Below are 24702 nucleotides of genomic sequence, written 5' to 3'. Positions count from 1 at the left end.
TGGAGTGGGAGAGATGGTTTGCACCCCGGCTGGCTCAGAGCTGTGGGAGAGAAGTAGAGAGTGAGAGAACAACCTTTGTTTTCATGTTAACCTTATTATTACGTAAACACTTTCAGTCACAGCTTTAAGGGAAGGGATTTGAGGGGCCAAACCTCCAGAGGATAGTTTGGGACAAATTGGCCAATGATGAATACAAACTGTCTGTACAGAGAGAACATGTGACATTTCAGTAGATGCAGTATGCGCTGTATAAGCAGCATGGAGAAAGAGGAATGGTTGGATAGAGTTCGAACTTAAGGGATGGAGATAGAATTATCGCGATATGGGATGTATCTGAGACTCATTGGAACGGTGTGATTGTCTGTGTGCGGGGGTTGTGTGTGGGGTGTGTGTGAGAGAGAGTGTCTGTGTATCTCTGCGGGCTGTCAGTTGTGTGAAGGTCAGCAGGCTGATTTCATGCTGCTGCTGTTGTTTGCTGCTCTGTAAGCACTTTGGATGCACAGTGTCTCCCTCATGCTAATCAGAGAGGGACAAAATGACAACGGAATAGGGATATACGTTTAGATAGAGAGAGAGAGAGAGAGACGGTAGAGCATTCTCTAAGGAGTACGAGAGAGAGAGAGAGAGAGAGAGAGAGAGAGAGAGAGAGAGAGAGAGAGAGAGAGACGGTAGAGCATTCTCTAAGGAGTACAGAATGCAGAATGCTGCATCCCCTCTTCTTACATTAGATGGGGAGATGCAACGATCATTATTTTGGAGAGAGAAGCAGCGAGAGGAGAGGGCTGAAAGGGATGAAGGGAGTTAAAAAGAGAGAGAGAGAGAGAGGGAGATATTGAGAGATGGAAGTAAAATCACCACCAGACAGAGTGTAGTCTCTGTCACTGTACAGGATCAGCCTACACCATCTTAATGCCAACAGGTCTGCCACGTCATTGACTTGTTGTCTTGTCAAATGCTGTATTAGCAGCTCCCTGATTAATGACATCTAGTCTGCTGAGAAATAGATGTCCATTGGTCTCAGCTTTCAGTTGGGCTCTTCTCTGCTCACAGGTCACCAGTGATGCAGCATGCATCTGTAGGCTTTGTAGAATGCTGAGCTAGAGGAACCACATGGATTGCCTTGAAAGCTAACATCTCTGTTAGATGCTGCCTCGATGTTGCCTTTCATGATGGTGTTATTAAACGACTACAAACCCTGAATGTATTCACAGAGTCATGTCACAGAACGTTGTCAATATGACACTAACCCAGGGCTTTGCTAGATAACGTTGACTCACAGGAAAGATATGCAATGTCAGGGGCCTTGTGCCTGGGGCCTTGTGCCTGGGTCCTTGTGGCTGGCTCCTTGTTGCTGGGTCCTTGTGGCTGGGTCCTTGTGGCTGGGGTCTTGTGCCTGGGGCCTTGTTCCTGGGGTCTTGTGGCTGGGTCCTTGTTGCTGGGTCCTTGTGCCTGGGGTCTTGTGCCTGGGGTCTTGTGCCTGGGGCCTTGTGCCTGGGGTCTTGTGCCTGGGGTCTTGTGCCTGGGGCCTTGTGCATGGGATTTTGTGCCTGGGGCCTTGTTCCTGGGGTCTTGTGCCTGGGGTCTTGTTTACATTTACATTTACATTTTAGTCATTTAGCAGACGCTCTTATCCAGAGCGACTTACAGTTAGTGAATACATTTCTTTTAATTGTTTTTATTTTTTTATTTTTTTATACTGGCCCCCCGTGGGAATCGAACCCACAACCCTGGCGTTGCAAACGCCATGCTCTATCAACTGAGCTACATCCCTGCCGGCCATTCCCTCCCCTACCCTGGACGACGCTGGGCCAAATTTGCGCCGCCTTGTGCCTGGAGCCTTGTGCCTGGGGCCTTGTGGCTGGGTCCTTGTGGCTGGGATTTTGTGGCTGGGGTCTTGTGGCTGGGTCCTTGTGGCTGGGTCCTTGTGCCTGGGGCCTAGTGGCTGGGGTCTTGTGGCTGGGATTTTGTGGCTGGGGTCTTGTGGCTGGGTCCTTGTGGCTGGGTCCTTGTGGCTGGGTCCCTGTGGCTGGGTCTTGTGGCTGGGTCCTTGTGGCTGGGTCCCTGTGGCTGGGTCTTGTGGCTGGGTCCTTGTGGCTGGGTCCCTGTGGCTGGGTCTTGTGGCTGGGTCCTTGTGGCTGGGTCCCTGTGGCTGGGTCTTGTGGCTGGGTCCTTGTGGCTGGGTCTTGAGGCTGGGGTGTGGAGCAGTCAGTGTGTCAGGCAGGCAGTGACTGTTTGTGGTGTTGTCATCATCATTAGGCTATAAAATGGCTGAGGCTGTGACTGCAGGGCCTTCCTGCCTGCCTGCCTGCCTGCAGAGGTAGAGGCTCCACAGTCTGAGCAGGGCAGACTGACTCCATGCCTGCTTATCCTGAGGAATCACTTAAACACTATCTCACTGTACAGAAGGAGGGACTGGGACAGAAAAATATTGTGTCTGCGACAAGGCCCGTGGGCCTGAATATTTGTAGTGTGTGTGTGCATGTGTAGTGTGTGCGCGTGTGGGCTAACATTTTCTCTCCTTCTCTCTCATCCCCTCTCAATTCAATTCAATTCAATTTAAGGCTTTATTGGCATGGGAAACATATGTTTACATTGCCAAAGCAAGTGAAATAGATAATAAACAAAAGTGAAATAAACAATAAAAAATGTACAGGAAATATTACACTCTCTCCCTCCCTCTTTCTCTTCCCCTCTCTCTCTCCTTTTTCCAGGGAAATTCTCCTCCAGTGGTGGTGAACACTGACACACTTGACGGCTCCCCCTACGTAAGGATCATACGCCCACTATGCTGCATTATTTACTGCATAGCACTGGTTGATTGATCATCATCCTACACAATCCTCATCCCATATTACAGCGTTGCTCTCCTCAGAGTCTTTGTTATCACTCATTGAAAGTGTGATAACACTGTCTTCTTCTCTCAGATCAACGGGACAGAGGGGGAAATTGAGTATGAAGAGATTACACTAGAAAGAGTGAGTGTCTTTTCAACAGATAACTGGAATGGTGCCAACATGGTGTCAAAGCTTTAATATTATAATCCTACAACTGATCAGGGATAGCCACATTAAAATGTATGTAATCTAATACACTTTGGTCTATAATAGTCACCATGTTTGACACTGTGCGTTATGGTGGGTGTGTTCAGGGTAACTCAGGCCTGGGTTTCAGTATAGCTGGGGGAACGGATAACCCTCATGTTGGTGATGACCCCAGCATCTTCATCACCAAGATCATCCCTGGGGGAGCTGCGGCCCAGGACGGACGGCTGAGGTACACTACTAACTAACTACTGTACCTAACGCAGCTAACATCACCTCCTCTTCACCCCCCTCAAGTTGTCAATCCCAACCTTGACTCTCAGTCATACACACACCCATAGGCACACGTGTATGTACACACGTGAATATTCACAGGCTCAAGCATGCATATGCAAATGCACACAGACACACACACAGACACAAACACACAAACAAACCCACAACTCAGAGCTACACCAGTGATGTAGGCTACTCATGTCAGTGCTATCTGGGCCTCTGAGGGAGAAAACCCCTCCCTCCCAACCAACCTCCCCCTCCCCTCCCTCTCATCCCTCCTCTTCACAGACTGCATTCACTCAGTCAGCCAGACAGACACTTTTCACCACTGAGCCCACCAATCACAGAGGAGCTGCCTAAATATAGTCCTCCCCCCTCCCGCTGCTCCCTCCTCTTCCCCCTACCCAGGCAATCAGTACAGTACCACACTCCAACATCCATCTCTGTGTCAGCCCTGGCCTAGGGGCTGGCCAGCACTCACACTCTCTCCCTCACAGGCCTGTCCATTACTGAAGGAATTTAACTTGGCACTTAAAGGGCACATTTGGGATTCTAAAAGATATCAGAGGAGATTAATATTACACGTCTACCACGTCACTGGCTGGGTGAGCTGCCTCCATCAAAATCACACTTTTCATTACTCCTCATACATTTGATATTACCCTGAATGTTATAGACAATTCTATAGCTTTGAATGCATCAAAAGACAGTTTGACAGTCACTAAAAAGTGTTGAAATGTGCCTCTAAAATAAATATTTACCAGTGTAAATTTAGTGTGGTCCTCGAATGAAGCAAGATGGTATTTAAAAGGTAGTGTTTTCATGGTGGGTGATTTTGCAAAGGCAAGTGTCAGAATGTAACTTTAGGAGCAGATGACGTAATGGACAAGGTCATAACAATGTCAGGTCCTGAATATTAATGAGCACCAAGGTTTTGAAAAATGTGAATCACATTATGGTGCTTTAAAAGCCTTGTCTGCTATGTATCGGCATACTCTGAGGACCTCAAAATGAGCTGACGCTGAGCCATAGGACTTGTGTACTGACTGAATGACTGACTGAGCCATAGGGCTGGTGGACTGACTGACTGACTGACTGACTGGCTGACTGACTGACTGACTGACTGAGCCATAGGGCTGGTTGACTGACTGACTGACTGGCTGACTGACTGACTGACTGGCTGACTGACTGGCTGACTGACTGACTGACTGAGCCATAGGGCTGGTGGATTGACTGAATGACTGACTGAGCCATAGGGCTGGTGGACTGACTGACTGACTGACTGACTGACTGACTGACTGACTGGCTGACTGACTGACTGAGCCATAGGGCTGGTTGACTGACTGACTGAGCCATAGGGCTGGTGAACTGACTGACTGATTGGCTGACTGGGCCATAGGGCTGGTGGACTGACTGACTGACTGAGCCATAGGGTTGGTGGACTGACTGACTGACTCACTGGCTGACTGACTGACTGACACTCTACCTCCCCTTACGAAACAAACAGTGTAAAAACAACATGGTTTTTGGACACGTGTGAAAAAATTCACATGTGAAATATAGTCAGACGTGTGAGATTTCAAATGTAAATTGTGAATGTGACATTCCAGATACAGTGCCTTTGGAAAGTATTCAGACTTTTTCCACATGTTGTTATGCTAGAGCCTTATTCTAAAATGGATTAAATTAATAAAAATCCTCAACAATCTACACACAATACCCCATAATGACTTAGCAAAAACAGGTTTTAGGGAAATGTTTGCAAATGTATTAAAAATAAAAAACATAAATACTTTATTTACATAAGTATTCAGACCCTTTGATATGAGACTAGAAATTGAGCTCAGATGCATCATGTTTCCATTGATCACCCTTGAGATGTTTCTACAACTTGATTGGAGTCCACCTGGCGTAAATTCAATTGATTGGACAAGATTTGGAAAGGCACATACCTGTCTATATAAGGTCCCACAGTTGACAGCGCATGTCAGAGCAAAAACCAAACCATGAGGTCAAAGGAATTGTCAGAGACAAGGATTTTGTCGAGGCACAGATCTGGGGAAGGGTACCAAAACATGTCTGCAGCATTGAAGGTCCCCAAGTTCACAGTGGCATCCATCGTTCTTAAATGGAAGAAGTTTGGAACCACCAAGACTCTTCCTAGAGCTGGCCGCCCGGCCAAACTGAGCAATCGAGGGACAAGGGCCTGGGGCAGGGATGTGACCAAGAACCCGATGGGGTCTCTGACAGAGCTCTAGAATTCCTCTGTGGAGATGGGAGAACCTTCCAGAAGGACAACCATCTCTGCAGCACTCCACCAATCAAGCCTTTATGGTAGAGTGGCCAGACGGAAGCCACTCCTCAGTAAAAGGCACGACAGCCCACTTGGAGTTTGCCAAAAGGCACCTAAAGACTCTCAGACCATGAGAAACAAGATTCTCTGGTCTAATGAAACCAAGATTGAACTCTTTGGCCTGAATGCCAAGCATCACGTCTGGAGGAAACCTGGCACCGTCCCTACGGTGAAGCATGGTGGTGGCAGCATCATGCTGTGGGGATGTTTTTCAGCGGCAGGGACTGGGAGACTAGTCAGGATCGAGGGAAAGATGAACAGAGCAAAGTACAGAGAGATCCTTGATGAAAACCTACTTCAGAGCGCTCAGGACCTCAGACTGGGGTGAAGGTTCATCTTCCAACAGGACAACGACCCTAAGCACACAGCCAAGACAACGCAGGAGTGGCTTCGGGACAAGTCTCTGAATGTCCTTGAGTGGCCCAGCCAGTCTGGACTTGAGCCCGATCAAACATCTCTGGAGAGACCTGAAAATAGCTGTGCAGCGACGCTCCCCATCCAACCTGACAGAGCTTGAGAGGATCTGCAGAGGGAGAAACGCCCTAAATACAGGTGTGCCAAGCTTGTAGCGTCATACCCAAGAAAACTCGATGCTGTAATCACTGCCAAAGGAGCTTCAATAAAGTACTGAGTAAAGGGTCTGAATACTTATGTAAATGTGATATTAGCAAACATTTCTAAAAACCTGTTTTTGCTTTATCATTATGGGGTATTGTGTGTAGATTGATGAGGAAAACAAACAGTTTTATCAAGTTTAGAATAAGGCTTTAACGTAACAAAATGTGGAAAAACTCAAGGGGTCTGAATACTTTCCGAAGGCACCGTTCTCCAATCAAGGGACCGACCAGGATTGAACCTGCTTAGCTTCAGACGCGTACCAGCAGTTGGATGCAGTGGTCTAAGGCACTGCATCGTAGTGCTAGCTGTGCCACTAGAGATCCTGGTTCGAATCCAGGCTCTGTCGTAGCCGGCTGCGACCGGGAGACCCATGGGGTGGCGCACAATTGGCCCAGCATCGTCCAGGGTAGGGGAGGGAATGGCCGGCAGGGATGTAGCTCAGTTGGTAGAGCATGGTGTTTGCAACGCCAGGGTTGTGGGTTCGATTCCCACAGGGGGCCAGTATGAAAAATAAAAAATAAAAATAAAAATAAATAATGCAGGGTGCTATTTTGCTCTAATTAATGTGCCAAAACTTGCAACTGGAAAAAAGGCAGTGAAAGCAAATGCCAGGGTAACATAACCAAAGATAAGGAAAATTGCAGGAAAGACTGATGTGTTTTTTGATCATTAAAAAGTATTCACTTTTTTTTTTTTTCGTCCATTTGCAATTAATGTGTTCTCGCATTTTAAAATGATTTCCTTGCAATATTTTGTTTTGCTTTCAATATCATTTTTCTCTGGACGTGGGTACACAGGCCCGTGAGCAACTGCGACCCCTCATGATGAGTTCAGATTTTTTGTGGCCCAGATCCCCATCAAAGTTGTCCATCTCTGGTTGTTTATGTTTACTTTCTTTACAAATATTGGAGTAAAAAAAGCGTATATTTTGGGTTCTGATGGGGTACGACAGTTTAACTAAGCTCATGAGGCATTTATAAGTTATATTCTTCAAGAATCAATGGGTACATATCATATACAGTGGGGGAAAAAAGTTTTTAGTTAGCCACCAATTGTGCAAGTTCTCCCACTTAAAAAGATGAGAGGCCTGTAATTTTCATCATAGGTACACGTCAACTATGACAGACAAAATGAGAAAAAAAAATCCAGAAAATCACATTGTAGGATTTTTCATGAATTTATTTGCAAATTATGGTGGAAAATAAGTATTTGGTCAATAACAAAAGTTTCTCAATAGTTTGTTATATACCCTTTGTTGGCAATGACACAGGTCAAACGTTTTCTGTAAGTCTTCACAAGGTTTTCACACACTGTTGCTGGTATTTTGGCCCATTCCTCCATGCAGATCTCCTCTAGAGCAGTGATGTTTTGGGGCTGTCGCTGGGCAACACGGACTTTCAACTCCCTCCAAAGATTTTGTATGGGGTTGAGATCTGGAGACTGGCTAGGCCACTCCAGGACCTTGAAATGCTTCTTACGAAGCCACTCCTTCGTTGCCCGGGCGGTGTGTTTGGGATCATTGTCATGCTGAAAGACCCAGCCACGTTTCATCTTCAATGCCCTTGCTGATGGAAGGAGGTTTTCACTCAAAATCTCACAATACAGGGCCCCATTCATTCTTTCCTTTACACGGATCAGTCGTCCTGGTCCCTTTGCAGAAAAACTGCCCCAAAGTATGATGTTTCCACCCCCATGCTTCACAGTAGGTATGGTGTTCTTTTGATGCAACTCAGCATTCTTTGTCCTCCAAACACGACGAGTTGAGTTTTTACCAAAAAGTTATATTTTGATGTCATCTGACCATATGACATTCTCCCAATCCTCTTCTGGATCATCCAAATGCACTCTAGCAAACTTCAGACGGGCCTGGACATGTACTGGCTTAAGCAGGGGGACATGTCTGGCAATGCAGGATTTGAGTCCCTGGCGGCGTAGTGTGTTACTGATGGTAGGCTTTGTTACTTTGGTCCCAGCTCTCTGCAGGTCATCCACTAGGTCCCCCCGTGTGGTTCTGGGATTTTTGCTCACCGTTCTTGTGATCATTTTGACCCCACGGGGTGAGATCTTGCGTGGAGCCCCAGATCGAGGGAAATTATCAGTGGTCTTGTATGTCTTCCATTTCCTAATAATTGCTCCCACAGTTGATTTCTTCAAACCAAGCTGCTTACCTATTGCAGATTCAGTCTTCCCAGCCTGGTGCAGGTCTACAATTTTGTTTCTGGTGTCCTTTGACAGCTCTTTGGTCTTGGCCATAGTGGAGTTTGGAGTGTGACTGTTTGAAGTTGTGGAAAGGTGTCTTTTATACTGATAACAAGTTCAAACAGGTGCCATTAATACAGGTAACGAGTGGAGGACAGAGGAGCCTCTTAAAGAAGAAGTTACAGGTCTGTGAGAGCCAGAAATCTTGCTTGTTTGTAGGTGACCAAATACTTATTTTCCACCATAATTTGCAAATAAATTCATAAAAAATCCTACAATGTGATTTTCTGGAAACAAAATTCTCATTTTGTCTGTCATAGTTGACGTGTACCTATGATGAAAATTACAGGCGTCTCTCATCTTTTTAAGTGGGAGAACTTGCACAATTGGTGGCTGACTAAATACTTTTTTTCCCCACTGTATGTATAAGTCCAGAAATGGATGTACAGCCATTAACCTGCCCAATTTTTTTTGTATTTTGTCCACTGTTCCGCGAATGTCCCGCAAAATCGTTCCCTTTTCCTGCATTGGGGCTTTTTAGATGTGGTCACCCTAATTCCACCGGTGGAAACATTGCTACTGAAACATGTTAACAACATCTTTTCACATGTGAGGAGAATAACATTATTTCAACTCCACATGTGAATCAGCAATTCCACATGTGAAAGTGAGATTTTCACAGTTGAATTTGATTTTCACTTTCACAAGCGGAATTGCAAGTTCATATTTGAAAAACAATCACATGTAAAAATCTAATTTGCTGTTTTATATGTGAAAAACCTTCATGAGAAAATCTCACTTTTCACATATGAAACTGGCTGCAAATGTGATTTTCACATTATTCTCCTCATGTGAAAAGGTGGTGTTAACATGTGAACTCTAAATGTAATACCTGTGAAAATATGGTTTCACTTGTGAAATTTAAGCTCAACATGTGAAATCAGCTATTTCACATGAGAACATGTGATATCACATGTGAAACTGCAAATTTGACTTGTTTTTTTGTAAGGGTCTGACTGACTGACTGACTGACTCTGACTGCTCCTCTCTCTGTGTAGTTAGAGTGAAGGCCAGCCCAGCTGCAGCAGGTCACGTGCCACATGACAGGAGGATGGGGCTAAGAGAGTATGCTGTAACAGAGATGATGTTGCACAGGGCCGTCTCAAATGGAGGAGAGAATAGGAGAGATGTCAGAGGAGGAGGGACATTGTTTGGGGTATTATTCTGTATATCAGACTCATCACTAACAATAAACCTCCCTCTCGCTCTTCTCTCTATCTCTCTCTTCTTTCTCTCTCTGGATGATTTTTTGTTTTGTTAAATTAGGACAAAGGAATTTATAACTGACTTTTTCCGACATAACATATCCCCTTATTGTATGGGACACCTTTAAATGTGCCTTTAGAGGCCATGTAATTCAGTACTCATCTCGAAAACAAAAGCAATTTAGGTCAAAAGAGTTTATACTAACAAAGGAAATAGAAAGTCTAACAGAACAGATAGAAAAATAAAAATAAATAAAAATAATGGCAATAAAAACTGTAACATAGAGGCTCAGAATAAATTAGAGGAAAAACAAAAAGAAATGGAGAAACTTATTCAAGAAAGATCTAGTGTAATATATTATAAAAAATAAAGCAAACTGGATGGAATATGGGGAAAAATGCACAAAATTCTTTTTTAATCTTCAACATAGGAATGCTACCAAAAATAATTTAATGAAACTGGTTCACCAAATGATATTTTGAAAGAGGAAACAAAGTACTTTAAGCATATGTTTTCTTTTCAGTCGCCTCCATCTCCTCTAACTGAAGCTAATTGTAGAGATTTTTTTCTATTGATAATGTAAAATTTACAGCCATACAGAAAGAATCATGTGAAGGTGAAATTACAGAGGAGGAACTTCTGGATGCAATTAAAGACTTTAAGTCCGGGAAAACTCCAGGGTTGGATGGCATACCAGTCGAGGTATACCAAACCTTTTTTGATATACTAAGAGGACCGTTATTAGCATGTTTTAACCACTCCTATGTAAATGGTAGATTATCTGACACTCAAGAAGAAGGTCTGATCTCATTATTACTAAAACAGGATACAAGTGGAAAATATAAAGATCCAGTCCATTAAAAAAATTGGAGGCCCCTTACACTTCAGTGTTGTGATGCAAAAATGCTAGCAAAATGTATAGCGCATAGAATTAAAAAGGTATTGTCGGATATTATTCATTCTAATCAGACAGGTTTTTTATTGGAAGATACATTGGAGATAATATAAGGCGAGTATTGGAAACAATAGAACACTATGGAAAATCTGGGAAACCAGGCCTGCTATTCATAGCAGACGTCGAAAAGGCATTTGATAAAGTACGACTGGGGTTTATATATAAATGCCTGGAGCATTTACATTTTGGAGAATCTCTTATAAAATGGGTCTAAATCATGTATAGTAACCCTAGGTGTAAAATATAAAATAATTGCTATTTCTCAGAAAGTTTTAAACTGTCAAGAGGAGTGAAACAAGGTTGTCCACTATCGGCATATCTATTTATTGTGGCCATCGAGATGTTAGCTATTAAAATCAGATCCAATAATAATATCAGAGGATTAGAAATCCAGGGCTTAAAAACAAAGGTGTCATTGTACGCTGATGATTCATGTTTTCTTTTAAATCCACAACTAGAATCCCTCCACAGCCTCATAGAGGATCTAGATACATTTTCTAACCTCTCTGGATTACAACCAAATTATGACAAATGTACTATATTACGTATTGGATCACTAAAAAATACAATTTTCACATTACCATGTAGTTTATCAATAAAATGGTCTGATGGTGATGTGGATATACTCGGTATACATACATATACATACATCCCAAAGGAAAATAATGATCTCACTTCAATACATTTTAAAAGAAAGTTAGCAAAAATAGATAAGATCTTGCTACCATGGAAAGGTAAATACCTGTCAATTTGTGGAAAAATCACCCTGATTAACTCTTTAGTATTATTCCAGTTTACCTATTTGCTTATGGTCTTGCCTACGCCTAGCGAACAGTTTTTTAAAATTATTTGAGAAATAAATATTCCATTTTATTTGGAACGGCAAGCCAGACAAAATTAAACGGGCCTATTTATATAATGAATATGAATTCGGAGGACAGAAATTATTAAATATTAAAGCATTAGACCTATCACTAAAAGCTTCAGTCATACAAAAGTTATACTTAAATCCGAACTGGTTCTCAAGCAAATTAGTAAGATTGTCTCACCCAATGTTCAAGAATGGCCTTTTTCCCTTTATTCAGATTACAACCACTCATTTTCAGTTATTTGAAAAGGAAATAATCTCCCAAATATCACTATTTCTAAAACAAGCCATAGAAAGTTGGTTGCAATTTCAATTTAATCCTCCAGAAACGACAGAACAAATAATGCAACAAATATTGTGGTTAAATTCAAATATACTAATTGACAAAAAAACTTAATTTTTTGACAAAATGTTTAAAAAAGGTATAATCTTTGTGAATGATATCATCGGTAGGAATGGTGGAGTTATGTCGCACATGCAGCTAACAAAAAGATATGGAAATGTCTGCACTACCCAAAATTACAACCAAATAATTGCAGCCTTACCGCAAAAATGGAAGAGAAAAGTGGAAGGGGGAGAAAGTAAGGAACTTGTCTGTCGGCCTTGCATTAAAGAACATAATTGGTTAAGGAAAACTGTGATAAATAAAAAAGTATATCAGTTTCACTTAAGGACCAAAGGATTGACAGCCGTCCCATATAAATTGCAAAATAGTTGGGAAGAGATTTTTGACGTACCGATCCCATGGCATAGTGTTTATGAACTGACACGCAAAACGACACCGGATTCAAAAATTTGAATCTTTCAATTTAAATTATTATATAAAATTCTTGCTACCAATAGAATGTTATTTATATGGGGGATACAATCTTCCCAGCTCTGCATTTGTTTTGGTTCTGACCATTTGTAGCTTGTTTTTGGACACAGATCCAGGAATGGCTAAAGGATTGCAATATTTACCTGGAGCTAACCTTGCAGATAGCATTACTGGGTGATCTGAAAAGTCACAGTCAATCGATCAATAATATTATAATACTTTTAGCAAAAATGTTTATTTTTAATTCACAATCTGAATAGAAAGGTTCAGAACTTTTGTAAAACATCACAGTACAGTTGAAATATATATGGCAAATAGAAATCCTATATGGATGGTGTTAAGAGATAGATGGGAGGTGTTGAATGGAGTTGAAGGATGGGACTAATAACAACTAACAACAAATAATAACAAGATAACTAATAATGTAAGCATACTGTGTCCATAATAATTATATAGGTTGTATGTTGGGAGCTTTTGGGAAAGAGCACAGTTAGAAAGATATGGCATATAGAAGCAAACCGGATGGACATCATGAAAATGATCGGAGAGGTTGAGAGTAGAAGAAGTTCAGGAGCAAAAACAAATAAAATAGAATTATTGTCAAATTGACTGTGTCCATAAAATGTAGATAGTAAGTATAAGCTGGAAGTAGAGGCCTAAGCATTGTTGTTCACTAATTTACCCCAAGTAGGGAAAGGATGGCGGTGTTGAAAAGTAATAAAGGGGAGTATATATATAAAAAACATGGGGGATTGGAAGTGATGCAGACAATTACATTGATGGAAGTTACAATCTATCTGCAATATTAAGCTGATCTACCCCCAATTTTTTTTTTTTTTTTTTTTAAATACATGTGAACTCTAGATGTAATACCTGTGAAAATATGGTTTCACTTGTGAAATTTAAGCTCAACATGTGAAATCAGCTATTTCACATGAGAACGTGATATCACATGTGAAACTGCAAATTTGACTTGTTTTTTTGTAAGGGTCTGACTGACTCTGACTGCTCCTCTCTCTGTGTAGTTAGAGTGAAGGCCAGCCCAGCTGCAGCAGGTCACGTGCCACATGACAGGAGGATGGGGCTAAGAGAGTATGCTGTAACAGAGATGATGTTGCACAGGGCCGTCTCAAATGGAGGAGAGAATAGGAGAGATGTCAGAGGAGGAGGGACATTGTTTGGGGTATTATTCTGTATATCAGACTCATCACTAACAATAAACCTCCCTCACGCTCTTCTCTCTATATCTCTCTTCTCTCTCTCTCTCTCTCTCTCTCTCTCTCTCTCTCTCTCTCTCTCTCTCTCTCTCTCTCTCTCTCTCTCTCTCTCTCTCTCTCTCTCTCTCTCTCTCTCTCTCTCAGTGTGAATGACAGTATCCTGTTTGTGAATGATGTTGATGTGAGGGAGGTGACCCACAGTCTGGCTGTAGAGGCTCTGAAGGAGGCGGGGGCTATCGTCCGCCTCTACGTGCTGCGCAGGAAACCAGCCGCAGAGAAAGTTACAGAGATCAAACTCATCAAAGGGCCCAAAGGTACAGCTCGGTTTAGGTGTCTGTTTGTTTGTATGCTTACATATTTATGTACCTGTCAGTTATTATTTACATCTTTCTTCCTACCTCTCTCTCTTGTTCTATATCTTGTTCTCTCTCTCTCTCTCTCTCTCTCTCTCTCTCTCTCTCTCTCTCTCTCTCTCTCTCTCTCTCTCTCTCTCTTTCTCGCTCCCTCTCTCTCTTCCTCTCTCTCTCTCTCTCTCTCTCTCGCTCTCTCTGCCCCATCCTGTCCCTCCCATAGGTTTAGGTTTCAGCATCGCTGGAGGGGTGGGTAACCAGCACATTCCAGGAGACAACAGCATCTATGTCACTAAGATCATCGAGGGTGGAGCTGCTCACAAGGACCAGCGGCTGCAGATAGGGGATAAGATACTGGCGGTCAGTCCTCACACACACACACACACAGTGCCAGGCAGACTCGCTGTCTTACACATAATAGAGAAACACTTAGACACGCCAACACATATTGTCTACTTCAGTAGCTTAGGTGCATTAAGAGCCTAGATAAGTTACAGTTGTAATTTTCACAGCCTAAGATTACTTTAATTAATATCATAATTGATGTGTGAGATGAGCGAGCTATTTAACCTCAGCACTGCCGCTGCTGCTGCTGCTGCTGCCTGCACTGTGTGGCACTACTGCCATCTCATGGACCATGGAGCAACTGCAGCTCAGTGATGGGTTAGACTCAATATGGACTCAATGCAGAAGCTACAAAATGGTGCAGGTGTCCCTGCCAAATGGAGCCTAGTCAACTGCTTTAAGTCCCAACGAGCCATGACACCATATCAGTCATGTAGAATAGCTTCAACACCTTCCCAATGAGCCATGACACCATATCAGTCATGTATAATAGCTTCAAAACCTTCCCAACGAGCCATGACAGCCATGTGTTCAGGTTAACAGTGTGTTCAGGTGAACAGTGTGTGTCTGTGTATTCAGGTTAACAGTGTGTTCAGGTGAACAGTGTGTGTCTGTGTGTTCAGGTTAACAGTGTGTTCAGGTGAACAGTGTGTGTCTGTGTGTTCAGGTTAACAGTGTGTTCAGGTGAACAGTGTGTGTCTGTGTGTTTAGGTTAACAGTGTGTTCAGGTGAACAGTGTGTGTCTGTGTGTTCAGGTTAACAGTGTGTGTCTGTGTGTTCAGGTGAACAGTGTGTTCAGGTGAACAGTGTGTGTCTGTGTGTTCAGGTGAACAGTGGCGGTGCGTGGGTAAAATCACTGAGGAAGCCAAGCCAGTAAAAAAGCCATATTACAACCTATGTTGTGATAATTGTGTTGTTTGCTCTATAACCCATTCTTTCATACGCCACCATGATACAGTATACAATAAGGCTGTGACAACAAAAAGACAACAGTCACACAGTGGCGGAATAAATTCAACGACACATATGTTTGTTTCATTACAAAACCGGAGAGCAACATCTGTCCGGTGACGTCCACAAAGCAAATATTTCATACAAACAGTTATATCACCTGCAGCATGGTCAAGCAAGTTAGTGTTTTCAACCGTTTACTAAACAACTATTGATTTAGAACCACAGAGTTACCGCAAGTCAGCACAAAGACAACAGGAGCACTGCCTGACTGTGTGTGTGTGCGTGCGTGCGTGCGTGCGTGCGCAAGTAAAAGATGCTGACTCACCCTACTTGGTTGAATACCAATGCCATCCTCCTCTCTTTCATGTTGGCAAAACGGTACACTTGTACTTTTTGTTGTCATAGGCTACCTAGCTAAAATGCTTGCTAGCCTGACTTCCTTGCATGGGCAACAATGAACCAGCTAAGTTAGCTAGTTAGGTAACGTGAGCCTACTAGGCTACATATAGGCTACATATTGAACTTCAGTCCTCTCAGGCCGGTGGCACAATATATTAATTCATGGTTAGATCAGAATCGCCGTCATAATCATTGGCCTGTACAGAGAATTAAGTGAAAACCACAAGTCCAAATCCCCATCTCCATCCATGGCTTAGGAAAGGGCCGATTTAGCAAGCTAGCTACTGCAGGACATCAACACAAGCAGACAAGAAATGTCTGAAATTATGTTTTGCTTAGGAAGTGATTTGATTGATGTGAAGCCAAATCCAAAATGGCTTCCCTTGGGTGGCGTTTTGCTACACTAGGACAACCCACAGTTGAGCTCAGCTCAACGATGATTGGCTAATTATTTTAGAATTTTTATCAAGGGAGGCATCAATCAATCAAATGCTACGGTGGCAACATGTTATACTCTTTTGGTCCAGACAGCATCAGATACATGGGCTACACATATTGAGACAGAGGGGTGCTGTTTCCCTCGCTTGGATGATTTCTCCAGTGAGATTCAGCCACTTGAAAATTATGAAAACACAGAGAGAGACGAAAGATAAATAATTTTATAATTGTTATTTTTTTATTGGTCAAATATTTGGGGAAGCCTGGCTTCCCTTGGCATCAATGAATACACACCACTGCATGTGAACAGTGTGTTCAGGGGAACAGTGTGTGTCTGTGGGTTCAGGTGAACAGTGTGTGTCTGTGGGTTCAGGTGAACAGTGTGTGTCTGTGGGTTCAGGTGAACAGTGTGTGTCTGTGGGTTCAGGTGAACAGTGTGTGTCTGTGGGTTCAGGTGAACAGTGTTTGTCTGTGGGTTCAGGTGAACAGTGTGTGTCTGTGGGTTCAGGTGAACAGTGTGTGTCTGTGGGTTCAGGTGAACAGTGTGTGTCTGTGGGTTCAGGTGAACAGTGTGTGTCTGTGGGTTCAGGTGAACAGTGTGTGTCTGTGGGTTCAGGTGAACAGTGTTTGTCTGTGGGTTCAGGTGAACAGTGTTTGTCTGTGTGTTCAGGTGAATAGTGTGTGTCTGTGGGTTCAGGTGAACAGTGTTTGTCTGTGTGTTCCGGTGAATAGTGTGTGTCTGTGGGTTCAGGTGAACAGTGTGTGTCTGTGGGTTCAGGTGAATAGTGTGTGTCTGTGGGTTCAGGTGAACAGTGTGTGTCTGTGGGTTCAGGTGAACAGTGTGTGTCTGTGGGTTCAGGTGAACAGTGTTTGTCTGTGTGTTCAGGTGAATAGTGTGTGTCTGTGGGTTCAGGTGAACAGTGTGTGTCTGTGGGTTCAGGTGAACAGTGTTTGTCTGTGTGTTCAGGTGAATAGTGTGTGTCTGTGTGTTCAGGTGAACAATGTGTGTCTGTGTGTTCAGGTGAACAGTGTGTGTCTGGAGGACGTGATGCATGAAGATGCAGTGGGAGCCCTGAAGAACACAGCTGAGGTGGTTTACCTCAGGGTGGCCAAACCCAACAACCTCTACCTAAACTCCTACAACCCCCCTGACCTCACCAGCAGTAAGTGGAAATGTGTGTGTGTGTGTGTGTGTGTGTGTGTGTGTGTGTGTGTGTGTGTGTGTGTGTGTGTGTGTGTGTGTGTGTGTGTGTGTGTGTGTGTGTGTGTGTGTGCGTGCGCTCAGCTCTAATGTTCCATGTCTTATTTCTCCAGCATACTCCCCTCACATGGACACAGATCTTGGCCCCAGCTACCTTGGATCAGATTACCCACAAGCCCTCACTCCCACCTCACCCAGTCGCTTCTCTCCAGTGTTGCACAGCTTGATGGGGGATGAAGAGCTTCCCAGGTGAGCAAAGCTTTCTGTGCTGACTCATATGCCAAATCAAACCATACCCTTTCTGAAAGGCATCTCATGTGGATCATAAATGATGGGCTTGGTGTGAAATTGAAAAGCTCCTGGTGGGGTTGGATTTGGTTGACATAGGCCTGACCCAGAGCTAACCAAGTATTCTTGAATTTTTCTCTATCTGCCTCCCTCCTTCTTGTGCCCCAAAATGCGGTGTCCCCATTTCACTACACATTTACATATCTCTCTACCCTTCTCCCCTCCCCCCCACGTTATCTCTCCCTCTTGTTAGTCTCCTCCTTCCCCTCCATTTCTCCTCGTCTCTCCCTGATCCTCCGTCCATCTCCTTCTCCCCTCCTCTCTCTGTCAGGGACCCTAGGAGAGTGCTGATCCACAGGGGTTCTACAGGCCTGGGTTTTAACATCGTGGGAGGAGAGGATGGAGAGGGCATCTTCATCTCCTTCATCCTGGCAGGGGGGCCTGCCGACCTGAGCGGAGAGCTGCGCAAGGGCGACCAGATCCTCAGCGTAAGGACACTCACACACACACATACACTCACACACACACACGGACACACACACACACACACACACTCACACACACACAAGTGTATTCATATTCTGAACACACACGCATACTCATGTGTATAGTCACACAACCACACATGCACACAATTATATACACACTCTCTATCAATTCCTCTCTCACACACACACACACACACACACACACACGCACACACACACACATACATAGCTTCATACACACACTTCTCTGAGTGTTTTGGATGTGTAAGTAATGTGTGTGTGTGTGTGTGTGTGTGTGTGTGTGTGTGTGTGTGTGTGTGTGTGTGTGTGTGTGTGTGTGTGTGTGTGTGTGTGTGTGTGTGTGTGTGTGTGTGTGTGTGTGTGTGTGTGTGTGTGTGCGTGCACGTGTGTGTGTGTGTCAGGTGAATGGAGTGGACCTACGTATCGCCACCCATGAGCAGGCTGCAGCAGCCCTGAAGAACGCTGGCCAGACTGTCACCATCATCGCCCAGTACAGACCAGAGGGTGAGGCCAGCACTACAGTAACCTAGCATTGCACACCACGCCAAGGAACCATACATGTACTAATGTATGTGTGTGTGTTCAGAATACAGCCGTTTTGAAGCGAAGATCCACGACCTGAGGGAACAGCTGATGAACAGCAGCATGGGTTCTGGTCAGACGACACTGAGGAGCAACCCCAAGAGAGGCTTCTACATAAGGTACTCATTAATACTGCACTATGTACTATATACAACCCCAAGAGAGGCTTCTACATAAGGTACTCATTAATACTGCACTATGTACTATATACAACCCCAAGAGAGGCTTCTACATAAGGTACTCATTAATACTGCACTATATACTATATACAACCCCAAGAGAGGCTTCTACATCAGGTACTCTTTAGTACTGCACTATATACTATATTCAACCCCAAGAGAGGCTTCTACATCAGGTACTCATTAGTACTGCACTATATACTATATACAACCCCAAGAGAGGCTTCTACATCAGGTACTCATTAGTACTGCACTATATACTATATACAACCCCAAGAGAGGCTTCTACATCAGGTACTCATTAGTACTGCACTATATACTATATACAACCCCAAGAGAGGCTTCTACATCAGGTACTCATTAGTACTGCACTATATACTATATACAACCCCAAGAGAGGCTTCTACATCAGGTACTCATTAGTACTGCACTATATACTATATACACACACACAACCACAACACTGCTACTACCAGGCTAGTACAACACTGTGTACTATATACAACTACACAACACTGCTACTACCAGGCTAGTACAACACTGTGTACTATGTACAACCACAACACTGCTACTATCAGGCTAGTACAACACTGTGTACTCCTCAGAGCATGACAACCCACTAGACTTCAAAGAAAAGCTGTACTGCTTCTATAACTGTGTCTTCTTCCTTTCTTCTCCCATGGTCTCCTCTCCTCCGTCTGTTCCAGGGCCCTGTTTGACTATGATAAGACAGCAGACTGTGGTTTCCTGAGCCAGGCGGTGGGCTTCAGGTTTGGTGACGTGCTCCATGTCCTGGACTGTGGTGATGAGGAGTGGTGGCAGGCCAGACGGGTCAGCCCCCAGACAGATGCTGAGGAGATCGGCTTTATTCCCAGCAAACGCAGGTCAGACACCTCACAGCACTGCCCATGTGTGTGTGTGTGTGTGCGTGTGCGTGTGCGTGTGCGTGTGTGTGTGTGTGTGTGTGTGTGTGTGTGTGTGTGTGTGTGTGTGTGTGTGTGTGTGTGTGTGTGTGTGTGTGTGTGTGTGTGTGTGTGTGCGTGTGTGTGTGCGTGTGTGTGCGTGCGTGTGCGTGTGTGTGTGTGTTGAAGTTTGTGTGTGACTGTATTTCGATCTGCTTTTTTCTTTTAATATACTATTAGTTTTTTTCCTTCTGCATGGGGAATTGCATAGACAGCATGATTGATGCTGTTTTCTATGGTTACGTAGCAGATCTTTCACTTTCAGCTGTTCACACTCTCCTTTCTTTTTGTCTCACTCTCTTTCTCTCCCTCTGCCTTTTACTGCCTTCTTTCATTCCTAACCCCTTCAGGGTAGAAAGGAAAGAGTGGTCTCGCATGGGCACAAAAGAAAGGGTAAGCACATTAGTTAGTGAGCGTCTATGAATGATCTTTCAACAGTATCTTCTTCTGTCTCTCTGTATAAACATCTGTTTTCTCTGTGTTGTGTAGGATCGCAGTCGAGACAGCCTCGGGTCTCAAGGTAAGCAGGTGTACAGGAGGGGAGTGGCTCAACCCTCAGTAGAGGAAGAATGACATGGGGGTAGCAGCAGACTGACTGACTGACTGACTAGTAGACTGACTGACTGACTGACTGACTGACTAGCAGACTGACTGACTGACTGACTGACTGACTAGCTGACTGACTGACTAGCAGACTGACTGACTAGCTGATTGACTGACTAGCAGACTGACTGACTAGCTGACTGACTGACTAGCAGACTGACTGACTAGCTGACTGACTGACTAGCAGACTGACTGACTAGCAGACTGACTGACTAGCTGACTGACTGACTAGCAGACTGACTGACTAGCTGACTGACTGACTAGCTGACTGACTGACTAGCTGACTGACTGACTAGCAGACTGACTGACTAGCTGATTGACTTTTTGACTCTCCGACTGCTGACTGAATGACTGAATGACTGACTGACTGACTGGCTGACTGACTGACTGACTGACTAGCAGACTGACTGACTAGTAGACTGACTGACTGACTAGCTGACTGACTGACTAGCAGACTGACTGTACTAGCTGATTGACTGACTAGCTGACTGACTAGCAGACTGACTGACTAGTAGACTGACTGACTGACTAGCAGACTGACTGACTAGCTGATTGACTGACTAGCAGACTGACTGACTAGCTGATTGACTGACTAGCTGATTGACTTTTTGACTCTCCGACTGCTGACTGAATGACTGAATGACTGACTGACTGACTGGCTGACTGACTGACTAGTAGCCTGACTGACTGACTAGCAGACTGACTGACTAGCTGACTGACTGACTAGCTGACTGACTGACTGACTGACTGACTGACTGCTGACTGACTGACTAGCTGACTGACTGTCTGACTGACTGACTAGCAGACTGACTGACTGACTAGCTGAGGGACTGTCTGACTGACTGACTAGTAGATTGACTGACTGACTAGCTGACTGACTGACTAACTGACTGACTGACTGCTGACTGACTGACTAGCTGACTGACTGTCTGTCTGACTGACTGACTAGTAGACTGACTGACTGACTAGCTGACTGACTGACTGACTGACTGACTGACTGACTGCTGACTGACTGACTAGCTGACTGACTGTCTGACTGACTGACTGACTAGCAGACTGAATGCTGACTGACTGACTGACTAGTTGACTGACTGACTGTCTGACTGACTGCTGACTGACTAGCAGACTGACTGACTGACTGACTGACTGTGTCTGACTGTCTGACTGTTGACTGACTGCTGACTGAGAGACTAGCAGACTGACTGCTGACTGATTGACTAGCTGACTGACTGACTGACTGACTAGCTGACTGACTGACTGTCTGACTGACTAACTGGTGTTATTATGTTGTGCTTCCAGGGAGGGACGATTCTCAACACAGCTATGAAACAGTCACACAAGTGGAGGGTGAGAATAAACTTTCAAGTACTATTCTTTCACACTATACTTATATTTCTGCCCATTTCATGTCTTATTTATCCCCCTTACCGCTCTTCTCTCTCTCTACATAGTCCATTATGCCAGGCCCATCATAATATTGGGTCCTATAAAGGACAGGGTAAATGATGACCTGCTGTCTGAGTTCCCTGACAAGTTTGGATCTTGTGTCCCTCGTAAGTATTGACCCTTCACAGAGTAACCGTTTGCCTCCAGCGGTTTACATTGATCTATTGACAGGGTGATTGATTGACAGCCTGAATGACCGCTTGGCCCCTCCCACACAGACACCACGCGGCCCAAGCGTGAGTACGAGGTGGACGGGCGGGACTACCACTTTGTGTCGTCACGGGAACAAATGGAGAAGGACATCCAGAGCCACCGCTTCATCGAGGCGGGCCAGTACAACAGCCATCTGTACGGCACCAGCGTTCAGAGCGTCCGCGAGGTGGCAGAGCAGGTACAGACAGCACAGATCAGATACCCTGTGAAACAAGCTTTGGAGATATATTATCATTGTGATATTTATATTATTATATTAACATGAGAGGGATGACACATTAGGCCACTCTACATTATTTAACATGCTCACAACAACAGCTGTTGTTCTGTATTGATTGGCTTACGAAGTGTAAAAGGATCTGGCTGATTGAATCCCCTCCTCTCTCTCCCTCCCTCCCTCTGTTCTCTCCCCCTCCTCTCTCTCCCTCCCTCTGTTCTCTCCCCCACCTCTCTCTCCCTCCCTCTGTTCTCTCCCCCACCTCTCTCTCCCTCCCTCTGCTCTCTCCCCCTCCTCTCTCTCCCTCCCTCTGCTCTCTCCCCCACCACTCTCTCCCTCCTTCTGTTCTCTCCACCTCCTCTCTCTCCCTCCCTCTGTTCTCTCCCCCTCCTCTCTCTCCCTCCCTCTGCTCTCTCCCCCACCACTCTCTCCCTCCTTCTGTTCTCTCCCCCTCCTCTCTCTCCCTCCTTCTGTTCTCTCCACCTCCTCTCTCTCCCTCCATCCGTTTCTCTCCCCCTCCTCTCTCTCCCTCCCTCTGTTCTCTCCCACTCCTCTCTCTCTCTCCCTCCGTTGTCTCCCCCACCACTCTCTCCCTCCCTCCGTTCTCTTCCCCTCCTCTCTCTCCCTCCCGCCGTTCTCTCTCTCCCACCATCTCTCCCATCCTCCCTCCGTTTTCTCCCTTTCCGTTCTCTCCCTCATTCCTCTCTCTTCCTCCATCTCTCCCTCCCCTCACCCCTCGCTTTTCCTCCTTTGCTGTGAGTAGCAGGGGAAACACTGTATACTGGATGTGTCAGCCAATGCTGTCCGCAGACTACAGGCCGCTCAGCTCCACCCTATCGCCATCTTCGTCCGGCCCAAGTCACTTGAGAATGTCCTGTATGTACACACACATACGACACACACATACACACACACTTACATACACACATACACACACACACACACACACACACACACACACACACAGACACACAAACTCACACACTAGCTACACTACCAGTCAAAAGTTTGGACACACCTACTCATTCAAGGGTTTTTCTTTATTTTTACTATTTTCTACATTGTAGAATAATAGTGGAGACATCAAAACTATGAAATAACACATATGGAATCATGTAGTAATCATGTGTATTATTTCATAGTTTTCATAGTTTTGATGTCTTCACTATTATTCTACAATGTAAAAAATAGTAAAAAATAAAGAAAAACCCTTGAACGAGTAGGTGTCCCCAAACTTTTGACTGGTAGTGTATAGAACTTGTGTTGACTGATGATTGTGTGTGTGTGTGTTGTTGTTGTTGTTGTGCAGAGAGATCAACACTCGTCTGACAGAAGAGCAGGCCAGGAAGGGTATGGACCGCGCTCTCAAACTGGAACAGGACTTCCTAGAGTGCTTCTCAGGTAACACTGTCTAGAACACTTTGGGCTGTAATTCCATTAAGCAGGAATGTGTTGACCCAATTATCCTCTAACTCTGCAGGTAGATGACAGTGTGACTTGATCTGGATGTTTGCTCATAAACTTTTTATGCGTGACACCACACACAGACACATATCTGACGTTTTCTCCCTCCCTCTCTCTCTCTCTCTCTCTCTCTCCCTCGCTCTCTCTCTCTCTCTCTCTCTCTCTCTCTCTCTCTCTCTCTCGCTCTTTCTTTCTTTCTTTCTTTCTTTCTTTCTTTCTTTCTTTCTTTCTTTCTTTCTTTCTTTCTTTCTTTCTCTCTCTCTCTCTCTCTCTCTCTCCTCTCTCTCTCTCTCTCTCTCTCTCTCTCTCTCTCTCTCTCTCTCTCTCTCTCTCTCTCTCTCTCTCTCTCTCTGTCTCTCTCTCCCTCTCTGTCTCTCTCTCTGTCTCTCTTTCCCTCTCTCTCTCTCCCGCTCTCTCTCTCCAGCTGTGGTGGAAGGAGACAGCTTCGAGGAGGTTTACCACAAGGTGAAGACGGTGATCGAGGAGCAATCAGGGCCTTACATCTGGATCCCCACCCGGGAGAGGCTGTGAGGCTGCCCCATAACCCACCTCCACCCCCCAACCACCCTCAGACAGTCTACCCTCCAACCCAACCAGCGTTTAAAGAGACAGACATAGAAACACAGACGGACAGACAGACAGACAGACACAGAAACACAGAGAGATAGACATGAGAGTATTTAATAAATATTCATATATAATCAATGTGTGGTGAGTACTGAGAAAGACTGGAGAGGGGTGACCCAGTTTGATGTGGCAGGGCGGGGCGGGGCGGGGGGCGTCCCCGGGATAAGCACAGGGTAAATTATCTGCCATCTCTCCCTCTCTGTCTCTCTCAGTCTCATTGGCTGCCTTTGACATCCCCGCCGACAAGGTGGCAAAACCATCAGCATCCATCTGATCCTTCCTTTGTTATATCCCTTAGGCTTCTCTCCTCCTCCT

The 24702-nt window shown here is 44.8% G+C and overlaps 1 protein-coding gene across 1 annotated transcript in view; it reads left to right on the top strand.

Moving 5' to 3' along the window:
- LOC311125423 (disks large homolog 4-like) overlaps positions 1-24291 on the top strand; it is a gene marked incomplete at both ends in the record, with an annotated part of 31799 nt that extends 7508 nt beyond the window's left edge. The window contains 18 exons of the mRNA XM_084199465.1: positions 2925-2975; positions 3149-3273; positions 13755-13924; positions 14184-14320; positions 17118-17259; positions 17411-17546; positions 17917-18073; positions 18496-18598; positions 18681-18795; positions 19563-19739; positions 20168-20210; positions 20307-20337; positions 21720-21767; positions 21872-21973; positions 22085-22257; positions 23063-23172; positions 23606-23697; positions 24185-24291. Coding sequence (XP_084055591.1) covers positions 2925-2975; positions 3149-3273; positions 13755-13924; positions 14184-14320; positions 17118-17259; positions 17411-17546; positions 17917-18073; positions 18496-18598; positions 18681-18795; positions 19563-19739; positions 20168-20210; positions 20307-20337; positions 21720-21767; positions 21872-21973; positions 22085-22257; positions 23063-23172; positions 23606-23697; positions 24185-24291 — 2019 coding nt within the window. The remainder of the gene's footprint in view (positions 1-2924; positions 2976-3148; positions 3274-13754; positions 13925-14183; positions 14321-17117; positions 17260-17410; positions 17547-17916; positions 18074-18495; positions 18599-18680; positions 18796-19562; positions 19740-20167; positions 20211-20306; positions 20338-21719; positions 21768-21871; positions 21974-22084; positions 22258-23062; positions 23173-23605; positions 23698-24184) is intronic.
- Positions 24292-24702: the final 411 nt, after the last annotated feature.

Source organism: Coregonus lavaretus (assembly GCF_964263955.1).
Source record: "Coregonus lavaretus genome assembly, contig: HAP1_SCAFFOLD_6228, whole genome shotgun sequence".
NCBI lineage: Eukaryota > Metazoa > Chordata > Actinopteri > Salmoniformes > Salmonidae > Coregonus > Coregonus lavaretus.
The sequence above is the reverse complement of the archived record's forward strand: the minus strand, read 5'-3'. Positions and strand labels throughout refer to the sequence as shown.